The sequence below is a fragment of the Maniola hyperantus genome, chromosome 27 (genome assembly GCF_902806685.2).
Source record: "Maniola hyperantus chromosome 27, iAphHyp1.2, whole genome shotgun sequence".
In the NCBI taxonomy this organism is placed as follows: domain Eukaryota; kingdom Metazoa; phylum Arthropoda; class Insecta; order Lepidoptera; family Nymphalidae; genus Maniola; species Maniola hyperantus.
In genome coordinates this window covers 6,280,468-6,292,770 of record NC_048562.1, presented here as the reverse complement: position 1 = coordinate 6,292,770, position 12,303 = coordinate 6,280,468, and the positions used below count along the sequence as shown (strand labels likewise).

The 12,303-nt window shown below is 35.0% G+C and overlaps 2 protein-coding genes across 3 annotated transcripts; both read right to left on the bottom strand.

The window, feature by feature from the left end:
• Nucleotides 1-6,793, bottom strand: Atf-2 (Activating transcription factor-2). The gene is made up of 6 exons (XM_034982653.2): nt 6,177-6,793; nt 5,323-5,446; nt 4,493-4,627; nt 2,698-3,810; nt 1,700-1,848; nt 1-141 (listed from the first exon to the last, which is right to left on the bottom strand). Exons 1-6 carry the CDS (start codon nt 6,313-6,315, stop codon nt 89-91), a joined length of 1,713 nt encoding a protein of 570 aa, XP_034838544.1. The 5' UTR covers nt 6,316-6,793; the 3' UTR covers nt 1-88.
• Nucleotides 6,794-7,270: 477 nt separating this feature from the next.
• On the bottom strand, nt 7,271-11,885 carry LOC117994616 (uncharacterized). Of its 2 annotated transcripts, none has more exons than XM_034982564.2 (6): nt 11,666-11,885; nt 11,167-11,293; nt 10,886-10,953; nt 10,168-10,267; nt 8,958-9,085; nt 7,271-7,800 (listed from the first exon to the last, which is right to left on the bottom strand). In XM_034982564.2, the coding sequence occupies exons 1-6, from the start codon at nt 11,733-11,735 to the stop codon at nt 7,553-7,555; spliced, it is 741 nt and encodes a 246-aa protein (XP_034838455.1). In that variant the 5' UTR covers nt 11,736-11,885; the 3' UTR covers nt 7,271-7,552. The 2 variants fall into 2 exon arrangements, with proteins under 2 accessions (XP_034838455.1, XP_034838452.1); XM_034982561.2 differs by having other exon boundaries at nt 8,949-9,085; nt 11,666-11,884.
• Between the last annotated feature and the right edge of the window lie 418 nt (nt 11,886-12,303).

Here is a 12,303-nt window from a genome sequence, read left to right as displayed (position 1 = left end):
GTACATTAAATATTTAATTTTAATTACACATTAAAATAATTTGATTTAATTTTAATTATGTATTATAGTAAAATAGTTAAAATATACATCAGTCAATGTCAATACAATCATTTAAGTTCTGCAATTTCTCTTCTAAAGTACCTGGAATTTAGAAAAACTGAGTTAGTACATAGGCACCGATTCTAAGCACAACCTAATTTTAGAGTATTCGCACCCTCTTCTTACTATTGTAATATGAAAAGGACAGAAGCAGTTTGACATTTCTAAATTTAATTTTTAGATGGTAAAACCCGTGATTTTAGCACGCACTCGCGAACCTACTGTTTAAATTTGTATTGTGCACTAAAATTTAGAGTCTTTAAATGTGAAACTCATGTTCCGTTCCTTTTTTAGCATTAGTAAAAAGAAAAGGATGCAGCTACTCTAAATTTAGTTTAGAGAGAGACTAGAGAATCGGGGCCATTACATGTAACCTAGGTGCGGTTAAAGTAAAAGTAACGACGTAAAAAATTTTTTTTCAAAATAAATAAAAACCGACTTCAATGCCTAACCGTGTTTGTACACTAAAAATTTAAAAAAAAAATTTTAACCCCCTACTCCCTTAGGGGTTGGATTTTCAAAAATCCCTTCTTAGCGGATGCCTACGTTATACAATCTGCATGCCAAATTTCAGCCAAATCCGTCCAGTAGTTTCAGCTGTGAGTTGATAGATCAGTCAGTCAGTCAGTCAGTCAGTAGAATAGAATAGAATATTTTTTTATTCTAGTAAACTTTTACAAGTGCTTTTGAATCGTCAACTAGTTGAATTTACCACTGGTTCAGAATGCCGTTCCTACCGAGAAGAACCAGCAAGAAACTCGGCGGTTGCTCTTTTCAAGAGATCAGTCAGCCAGTCACCTTTTCCTTTTATGTATTTAGATATATTATGTATACAAGCAGTGATAGCCTAGTGGTTAGGACGTCCGCCTTCTAATCGGAGGTCGGGGGTACGATCCCGAGCACGCACCTCTGACTTTTCGGAATTATGTGCGTTTTAATTAATTAAATATAACTTGCTTTAACGGTGAAGGAAAACATCGTGAGGAAACCTGCAAGCTTGAGAGTTCTCCATTATGGCATTCCGAACCAGTGGTAAATTAAAACTACCTGACTATTCATAAGCACTTTTAAAAGTTTACATGAATAAAAAAAACATTCTATTCTATTCTATTCTATGTTCTCAAAGGTGTGTGAAGTCTACCAATCTGCACATGGCCAGCGTGGTAGACTATGGCCAAAACCCTTCTCACTCTGAGAGGAGGCCCGCGCTCTGTAGTGAGCCGGTGATGGGTTGATCATGATGATGATCATGTATACTAGAGTTAATATAGTTTCATAACTATTTCAATTACTAATTTTTTTTTTTTTTTTTTTTTTTTTTTTTTTTTTTTTTTTTTTTTTTTTTTTTTTTTTTTTTTTTTTTTTTTTTTTAAGAATATTAGCCATATTAAATGACTAATATTCCCCATTCCTCTCCAACTAAGCGTCAGGCTTGTGCTAGGAGTAGGTACCACAATAGTGCAACGGGCGGGTTTTGAACCGTCGACCTATTATAATTTCATCATCATCATCATCATCATCATCATAGAGTTAATATAGTTTCATAATAATATTTTTCAATATTTCATTCAGTGCCAATGAGGAGGAGCTCGATACTTACGACTAAGATCTTGCCCGGTGGGGCAATCCTTCAGATGCTGTGTGATGATGCGCTGTAACACCGCCTTCTCATGAGCCAACCTTCGGTTCATCTTGCGTAGATCTATGTTTTCTTCGATTTGTTTTTGCATAGTTAATTTTAATTTTTCCCTAAAAAAATATAATATTACTAGATAACGCTAGCGACTACACAAATTTCAAACCCCTATTTTATTTACCCCCTCATGAGTAGAATTTTCAAAAATCCTTTCTTAGTCATAATAGCTATCTGCATGCCAAATTTTAGCCCGATCCGTCCAGTAGTTTGAGCTGTACGTTGATAGATCAGTCAGTCAGTCAGTCACCCCTTCCTTTTATAGGTATACTAGCTTATGCTCGCGACTTCGCCTGCATGGACTACACAAATTTCAAACCCCTATTTTATTTACCCCCTCATGAGTAGAATTTTCAAAAATCCTTTCTTAGTCATAATAGCTATCTGCATACCAATTTTAGCCCGATCCGTCCAGTAGTTTGAGCTGTACGTTGATAGATCAGTCAGTCAGTCAGTCACCCCTTCCTTTTATAGGTATACTAGCTTATGCTCGCGACTTCGCCTGCATGGACTACACAAATTTCAAACCCCTATTTTATTTACCCCCTCATGAGTAGAATTTTCAAAAATCCTTTCTTAGTCATAATAGCTATCTGCATACCAATTTTAGCCCGATCCGTCCAGTAGTTTGAGCTGTACGTTGATAGATCAGTCAGTCAGTCAGTCACCCCTTCCTTTTATAGGTATACTAGCTTATGCTCGCGACTTCGCCTGCATGGACTACACAAATTTCAACACCCTATTTTACCCCCTTAGGGGCTGAATTTTCACAAATCCTTTATTAGCGGATGCCTACGTCATAATAGCTATCTGCATGCCTAATTACAGCCCGATCCTGTAGTTTGAGCTGTGCGTTGATAGATCAGTCAGTCAGTTACCTTTTCCTTAAATTTTTTTTTAAATACCTGTATCTTTTTGATGCTGCACTGTGACTTCCCAATATCGATAGTGATTTTCTCTTTACATTAGTATTACAATTTTTCTCTGTCCCCATACAGCTATCTCTTTCATTCACAGTCTTTTCTGTTTCTTTACATTTATTTGTATTACAACCATCTCTTTCATTTACATTTAATTCTGTTTCTTTACATTTATCCGTTGCTATATTTTTATCAGTTTCATATATAACTCTCGTCTTTACCGGTTTGAAATTATTTTTCAAACCAGCAGTAAAAGGATGTATTGGTATTTTCGGAAAAATCGGTAATCCTGGATTCAAAAAAGTGGGATTCATTGTCAAATTTGGATTCAAAGCTAAATTGGGATTAAATATAGTAACAGGTATTAAATTACCAGCACTCATAGGTATTATATTTCGGACAGTTGGGTTAGATATGTTAGGTTTTTGTATTTTATTCCTTAGTTCCATATTTAGCTTTTCTTTAGCACTTATCGGTTTTTCTTCATCTACAGCTTTCATCCTAACATGTTTACCATTTGGCAGTTTTATTATCACTTCATATTCAAGATCATTTGCAGATTTCAGTGTATTTTTATCTTTTTCATTCGAAACTTTATTTATATCATCATTATTACGTTTTGAGTCATTTTTTTCATCTAATCTATCATTATCGTTACGTTGTATGTTACGTTTTGCTTTTTTAGGTAAACTTTCTTCTCGATTCACAGGTTCTGTCGTTAGGCTATCAACAACAAAATCTAGCGATTTTTGAGACATCATAGGCGGTACATCCTTTAACTTATTATTATCATTAAATTTAATTAGTTCATCTATACTTAATGGGTCTTTTATAATGGAATCATTGTTATTAGCTACTTTTTTAGTGTCTATGTTTATGTCATGTCTTATTTCTACGTTGCTATGGATTATTACATTATTAGTATAAGAAACTGAGGTTTCGTTTAGAATATCTTTACTCTTGGTGCTGTCTTCATGCCTCACGATGGACACATCGTCTTTGCCTACGATTCGACTGATAGTTGTCACTTCGTTGGTCAGTTTAGATATTTTGGTCGTTTCGTATTCTTTGACGGCGCCAGATTCGTCGCTTGATGATCTGAAACAATCGTGATTGTTTTTTGTAATCATCATCATCGTCAACCCATCACCGGCTCACTACTGAACAACTCTAAGAAAGCGAAGGATATGGCCATTATGTCTGGCCAAATGTCTGGTCATTCAGTCAGCAAATCCGCACTTGGCCAGCAGGCCAATTGAGGATTGGCAGACTTCACACACTTTTGAAACATAACGGAGAACTCTCAGGCTTTCCTCTTGGAAGAAGGAGAACTTTCCTCACAGTCAAAGCAAGTGACATGTAATTACTTAAAACGCACATAACTCTGAAAAGTTAGAGGTGCGTGCCCGGGATCGAACCCCCGACCTCCGATTAGAAGGACGTCCTAACCGCTAGGCTATCACAGCTTCAAGTCAAGGATATATATACTACTTTATTACATAAGACATATGTAATTTCTGCATGGAGGTCGATGACACACTGACGCACGTGCTACTAGAGTGCACGGGCGTGACAGAACAACGCGAACGCCATTTGGTTTCCCGACCTCACTCCATGGAGCCCTTGACAACCTGGGCGGTCTACTCGGCTTCTGGAGCGAGCTTGGATGGCTGCAGTGAGGACTTCAGCGGGGAGGAGCAATGCACACACAACAGACGGAAACGTTTAAGTGCGGAAACCAGCCCAGAGTGAAGAAGATGAAGACATAAGTAGTATGTACCTGCTAATAGTAATATTCCGTTGGTTGTTAGCAGTGTAGAGAGTGCAGTCACCAGATTCCAGGGGAAACACCAAATGTGGGGTGTGGAGGAGATCCTCGTTGGACGACTGACCTTCCAGCGTGTGCATTCCGTGTCTGAAAAGAAAAAAAGCCAGTCAAGTGCGAGTCGGACTCACAAACAAGGGGTTCTGTACCATCGTACAAGATTATCTTAGTAACTGAGTAAAAAATCTAGACAAAGGAACGTTTGCTTTCTCATTCACACTAAAAAGAGAGCACAGATAAAGTTACTAATGTGATAAACAGAGACGCAGCTAACATATTTTTCGTCCCTTATCGTGTAACCGATTTTTTTCAAGGACTACAACTTTAGTTGCAAAAAAACTTTGAGAATTCGTGGCGTCATTGTATTTCTCATTAGTTATTTACTTTTTTCACATAAAAATTGTTTAATACTAATATTGTTGATCGGTTAATACAAATATTGACTACTAAACAATGGTAATTGTCCTGTTATTCATCGTTAAGGCGTGCTATCGCTATCTCAGATGCTGTTACACAGTACTTTAGTCTAGCCTTTTTACTTAGTCTATGAAGATTATGCATTTCTTATTTTGTTTTTTAAATTTACATGTCAGCCATTTTGAAAATATTAGTGTATTTAATTTTAAAAGTTTAATATAAACTGCCATACCCCTTTCAGATTAGCCTGCTTCCATCTTAGACTGCATCATCACTTACCACCAGGTGAGATTGCAGTCAAGGGTTAAATTGTATCTGACTATAAAAAAACCTGCTCAGTTATGAGTGTAACATCTTACTTTACTCACTTAGTCTCCATAGCTCTCTTGAACCCCTCGTCAAAGGGGTTGACGGCCACATTTTGAAGGTCCTGGAACAGCCCCACCTCCTCACAGTTCCTTATAAACCTGGTGGGGGTTGGGGTTTGGTCAGCTGTAAATATAATACTCCATACTAATATTATAAATGCAAAAATGTGTTCATGAACAAATATTGCTATGTTCAACTTTCAAAGTAAGATTACTATACCAAGTGGGGTGTCATATGATAGGGCTTTACATGTACATTCTAAAACAGATTTTTATTTATTTTCAGGCATAATAGTTTTTGATTTATCGTGCAAAATGTCGATAAATACGATTGTAGTACGGAACCCTCAGTGCACGAGTCTAACTCGCACTTTTTTTACTTTCTAGCTGAACTTAAACTCACAATATTGACATATTTTATGGTTAATATTTCTGAAATGCGGAAACCATTTTCCTTAATTTTTTCTACAAATATTCTGATGATGTCATTGAACAGATAGAATTTGATTTGATAGTGATACAAAATCTTGAAGACAGTACATTTGTTCATACTTGAATGGGATGTCTTTTATTATTTACTAGATGATGCCCGCGACTTCGTCCACGTGGATTTAGATTTTTTAAAAGTCCGGTGGGAACTCTTTGATTTTCCGGAATAAAAAGTAGCCTATGTCCTTCCCTGGGATGCAAGCTATCGCTGTACCAAATTTCATCAAAATCGGTTGAACGGATGGGCTGTGAAAGGCTAGCAGACAGACAGACAGACAGACACACTTTCGCATTTATAATATTAGAATGGATTTTAATTTTTTATTTATTATATTATTTTCATTTATCAAAAATCCTGTACCTACCTACAAAAGCAGCCTTCTGCCCCATTCCCAACTGCAGCACCATGTCATGCTTCTTCGTGTGGACATGTAGGTGGTCCTCATTAGTGAAAGTCATGCCACAATCTGGCATACTGCAGGCAAAGGGCTTTTCAGGCTCCATAACGCTTTTACCACTTCATAAATAAATGTTGTTGATTGAATTCAGACCCCGCACCGGGAAATGCAGCATTGGGTGACCCCTCACAGGTGAATAAACGATCTCAAGCGACACAAGACCATTTTTTGTGGAGATCTTTAATGAGGTAAATATTGACTTATTTAATCCATATTTGACAATAGTTAGTAGGCAGTCGTCAAAGTTGGTTTAAGTCTCACAGCGAGTGCTGAACAACGTAAGATAGTGACTACTTCCCTAAGAATCATGGTAAAACCATTTTTTAAAGATAAAACAAGTTAAAAATCACTTTACAATAAGTTTTGTTTTATGACCGTATCAGGTCTGTATACTGTTATAATTTATGAGACGGCATTTCAAAGTCCAAACTGTTATAAGAATGTCTGTTTTAGAAGTTTAATTTCACTAATTGTTCCTTAAATTGAAAAAAAATTCTAAGAGAAATTCATACACAAAAACTTTGACGTTTGATTGACATTTCGTTTCACTTCATTTGACGGATATCAGAGACTTAAGTAAAACAAGATTAGGATGCGTTCAATTTTAATTTACAAAAATTTTATTCGATCGATAAGTGCGATAAAAATGAATTCAAATTTAATTTTAATTACTTTATACTTGAGACAAGGCATGAGTTACTAAAACTCTTAAACTATTGCTTTTAGTAACTAAAAATGAATTAGATACTATTTTCTAAATTGTCCACTCGATAAAGAAAATATAATAAAATATAATACCTAAATAATCCTTGGCTGAATGATAAATAATCATCGACATAGGAATACACCTAGTAGTACTTGCAAATTCTTTGTAAATAATCCATATCACTACAGTAGTTATTTAATAGTTAATTGTGTACCGAAAATTATTATAACCTTCCTAACTTTTTCCTATGGTTACTTCTGTAACAATTTATTACTAGAAACAAAACAAAAACTATTGAAAAACAACATTTATTACACAATCAAATAAGTAAATAAAGCAACAATAAATAAAAGCTACAAACTTACATAAAAATGCATTGATAATAAACATTTGAAAATAATTAGTTACTGAGCTCCCCAAACTAAAGAAAAAAATTAGACGGAACACTGCTAATAATAATCATTTAATTTCATTAAAATGAACTCATTACAGGCATCAGCTACTTTAGCCGTTTTCTGTATTCCCTTTTTAACTTTTCTCTTTAATTTAAATATTTTTTATAATTTTTTATGCGTTTTTAGGACATATTCATAATATGCAATTTAGGATGAGATGCAGCTTTCACAGTATAAGGGAAATATGATGTGTATCTTTCAGGTGAATAGCCATTGACTTTAATATGATGAGGGTAAGTGCGTGTCTCACGGATGGAACTACGATCGAACAAGGGGTAGATAGTAGATCGCTTCTTTCTGGGTGAATCTTGCAGTTGCTGGCTAGGATAGGGATCGACGTAGCGACGTCCGCTAATATCGTTGCCATCCGCTGTCGGGAATATCGTTCGCTATTAATGAAATTGACGGTTTATTTAAACTGGTTAAAGTAAATAAAATAACCGTCAATTCCTATATTCAATCTATTTGTAATCTTTCGACAAATTACTTGGCAACGCCATCATTTCATCAACAACTTTATATTTCTTGACAAATACTATGTTAAGTAACTTATCGACAGATTGCAGATAAATTGTATATAGAAACGGGCGGTAAGTAAAATTATGAGCAAAAAGAATGACCCATGATAGTTTTAGTATATCCTTGTGGCTTTTGTATAGAATTTCTAAACTAAACTACAATAACAAGTCTTAGATATTGCTATTCCTTTCATATTTTTCCCTGCGGAAAAGGATAGTAGGTACTGGATTGTAAATTAACTGATTTATTTATTTTTAGTTTAGTTTAGAAATAGTATAGTCACGTTGTAAGAAGCGGACTGAAAGCTAAAAAGGCTGGTCCAAAAGTCAATTGTTATGTACTAATATCGTAACAAAGTAGTCTCATTCCTTGTACGCTTTGATGAAAGGCTTGGCTCTAAAATGCAGAAATGCAGCCATGTATTTGTACTCTGCTGCAGTTTGAATACTACGACTAGATGATGCCCGTGACTTCGTCTGCGTGGATTCATGTTTTTTTAAATCCCATTGGATTGGAATATTATTGGTATAAAATTGAAACCTCATAGGAACTGTTAATATAGGAATCTGCAGTAAGTTAAAGACGTAAAGTTTGTAAGTTTGTTTGTAGGGGATTATCTCTGGAACTACTGAACCGATTTTGAAAATTCTCACTAGTAGTCAAAAATGTCACTAGTAGAAAGTTACATTATTCTTCAATAACATAAGCTGTATTTAATTTCCAAAAAATTAGAAATCCTTATGATAATTGTAATAAGTTACCCGTGCGAAGCTGCGTCAAGTAGCTAAATCTAAATAAAAAAATCTGTTTCCTGCCAATTATAATCCGGGTATCTTTAAAACAAGAGTGAATAGGCACCTTCTAGGCAAACGCGTCCCATCTTAGCCCACATCATCACTTCCCATCAGGTGTGATCGTGGTCAAGCGTGCGCCTATAATGAATAAAAAAAACTAGTTAAATGTCAAAGTGATTCCACCCTACCAACGTCTAATAATTACTTGGCTTGCCTGCGCCTCTGCTGTTGAAGATGCCGGGTGCTGACTGCGTCTGAGGCTCTCCACTGACGGTGTTCGGCGGGATCCCCTGCATTCCTACTACTGCTGGGTTGGGCTCGTTCTGTTGGCCTTTCCATGGTCTACAATAGTATGAGATTGAGAGTAGTAAGGGAGAGTTAAATGCAAACTTTATTTGTATTACATTGCCTTGACTGCAATCTCACCAGGTGGTATGTGATGATACAGTATAAAGCTGAGGTCTATAGAGCGTACTTTGACTTTGCTCAGACTTAAGACACTGTTAAAATGAGATAAATTTATGTCAGCTGTATAATGCCGTCTCGTTTTAACAGTGTCTTAAGACTGAGCAAAGTCAAAGTGCGCTCTATAGATTTCAGCCTAAGATGGTAGCGGGCTGACTTGGGAGGGGTATGACAATTATTGTATACCCATTATGGAGCTTTACACAGCATCATACCAGAACGATTGGCGGCACGGCTTTGCCAGTAGAGTGGTAACTAGCCGCGGCTGTACCTACACTCAGACCAAACTAGAAGCAATTTAGAATTTATAAATTCCTAAATTGTCCCTGCTGGAAGTTGAACCTGGGACCTCCAACTTATAGGACCACAGTGCTAGCAACTGCACCAGGGAAGTCATCAAAATTTATTGAAGGTAAATCCTATTTCAACAAGCTGAACTGTCTCGTTTTCATTCAGGCGGAATTCTCCTTTCCTAGTGAGGGTATACGTTACAGAGAGACCCTACATGCAAAAAAGTTTCTGACCCAGCTGTTTGAGCTGTGCGGTAATATCTGTCACTCAAATGAATAGACGAATAGACTATCTGATGCACACAATGGTTTAGGTTTTTTTGAAAATCTCCTAAGAACTCCATCATTTTCCGGGATAAATGTATCTCATGTCTGTCTTCAGGATGCAAGTTATCTCTGTGCTGAAAATCGCCAAAAACAATTGGTGACTGAGACGAGAAATGGTTCTGGCTCTTCTTAGTAAAATCTGTTTATCGACGATGGCGATGGTAAGACTTCAGTGCGACAAGTTATTTCAGATTTTAGATTTGAAAATTTTGAAATAGAAATACCTATATTACTCTGTCTATATTACTCTGTTGAGGTGCTATTACATCAAACCATGCCCAATAATGTATACCAAATAGAGGGTAGTTTTAAAGGTAAGAGATATTTACTTAATATCCTTACTTGTCTGGAAATAGTTCCCCAGGCTGTCCTCTAGTTTGTACGATTCGTTCGCCGTTCATTTCCACCACACATCTTAGACGGGCACAACACGTTGGAAACTCTGAATTGGTATAACAACATAATTAAATCTGTAACCTTTTTTTTCACTTGAGACGTTCCGTGTATTTTGTGTGACATTTTATATCTCACGAAAACGTTGAAAGAATTCGCTTTTCGAATTCGAAAAAAGATTTCGAATTCGAAAAAATATGACCAGAATAAAAGTGACTTGACTATGTACATACGTAGTACGCCAAATAATACGTAACAACGACCACAATAAAATGGACTTAACTGTCTTTGGTTTAATGTCAAAATTTCAGTACCAGTAATTTTATATTCACAAGAATTTAGCGTGGAGCGCTAACTGTAGATGTGTAAATGAATTTGAGCTTTAATATAAAGTATTTAAGTCCATTTTACTTTGACAATGGAGTGTTTTGACACTCGAATTCTATCAACTAAATGTAATATCACAAACAAAGTGAATTAAGTTTAGTTTCCACTAATCGCGTTATTTTGTAGTACACATAAATAATTATAGTTTTGTAAATATATCTTATTCACTGGTCATAGGACAACGCTTACGCGTTTCTGCGAGAAGTCAGGACAAGAAGACTGTAATAGTCTTCATTCTATTTATTTCATTTCATAGAATTTTTTTCTAAACCATACATACCGACATTCTCATCCTCTATATACTCGTGACATTCCAGAGCATTTTCTGGAATTTTTGGTTTCCGGCAGCTAGAAATACAATACTAATTTTTAATTGATTGAAAAGTGATAAAATAATTTTGATCATCAGTAAGTGCACTAATACTAAGAAATTCATAGTTTATAAAGCACTCGTAGTATTATCAAAATTGGCTGACTTATTTGTAAATTTTCATTAATAGGTTGTTTTTCATATACTTAAAAAGTATATGAAAAACAAAAAGAAATATTTATGCAATTTACCCGACAGCCGCAATAAAATATTTTCCATCGCGAATTTCACATCTGTATCGATGACAAGTGTAATGGTCGGACCATTCTTGCCATGGCTGGTAGCCTTTTCTGGAGTATTTATCTACGCACGCTTGATCTGTGAAATTGACGAAAGTCACAAACAAGCAAAAATAATTTAAATTGAAAGTATAAATTAAAAAAAATTGTGCATTCCACAGAATTCCACAATTTAAATTTTAGACACTGTGGCATATTTGATACACAATCTCTAAACTATGCTATCTAAATCTATTATTTCCCACAAAGAGCATAATGAAAGGAATATCCATATATTATTTAGAACTGTCATTTGAGTTTAATTTAAAGATTTTTTTCATTTTGAATTGGCCACTTTACTACTAGTGTTGCTTGTAGTGCTAGCGAGAAAACAAAAAAATAACTACTAAACTTTTCTGCTTCATGAAAGTGGTTCTAAGAAATAGTTAAAAATATAATTAAAAATACTTACAACTCACATCCTCCGCGATTGATGAAGAAATAGTAAAGAAGAGTGAAAATAATATATAACAGAGCTGCATTTTGGTTATTATTTTTACCCAATTAACACGTTACTTTGACGGAAATCAACGCCCCACTGAAAAATATTCGATTATGGCTGCCTAGAAATATACCACATTATTTTGAAAACATTATTGGAAATCGATGGGAAAGAACTAAAATATTATGTCAGTTTTTAAGGATTTCCTCATTTTGTTTTAATAACAACTGTCTTTCCACGTTTATACTTTTTACCTGAGAAATTTAGTTTTAGTTAGAAAATAAAGCGGTCAGTTTATCAAATATATAGATATACTAGTATTTTTATCAAATATATAGATATATATTTTATTTTATTTTATAGAGTGAAATATTATAGTTTAGTATATATCATATTTAAGTTTATATATAGAAGTGGTACAGAGAAGAAATGAAACATAATTTGGAAAATGTTGAATCCTTTTTGAGTTCCACTTTGTTGATCTAACGATGAATTCGCTGCAGGGTACGTAATTAGGCTTCAAGTAAAAAAAATATAAATTAAATCTATATTATACTGATAAATAAAATTGAAGTGTATGTCTGTAATTTCAAAATAACTAGCTCAAT

Bases quoted from the DNA above. Each gene is read 5' to 3' on its own strand.
- Atf-2 (XM_034982653.2), bottom strand. From the start codon at position 6,315: ATGGAGCCTGAAAAGCCCTTTGCCTGCAGTATGCCAGATTGTGGCATG. The intron at 5,447-6,176 runs GTAGGTACAGGA...TTATATTTACAG, and splicing joins GCAGAAGGCTGCTTTTGTAG to CTGACCAAACCCCAACCCCC. The intron at 4,628-5,322 runs GTGAGTAAAGTA...TTTTCTTTTCAG, and splicing joins AAGAGAGCTATGGAGACTAA to ACACGGAATGCACACGCTGG.
- LOC117994616 (XM_034982561.2), bottom strand. From the start codon at position 11,735: ATGCAGCTCTGTTATATATTATTTTCACTCTTCTTTACTATTTCTTCA. The intron at 10,954-11,166 runs GTAAATTGCATA...TTGTATTTCTAG, and splicing joins TATTTTATTGCGGCTGTCGG to CTGCCGGAAACCAAAAATTC. The intron at 7,801-8,948 runs GTAATTATTAGA...TATTCCCGACAG, and splicing joins CAGAGGCGCAGGCAAGCCAA to CGGATGGCAACGATATTAGC.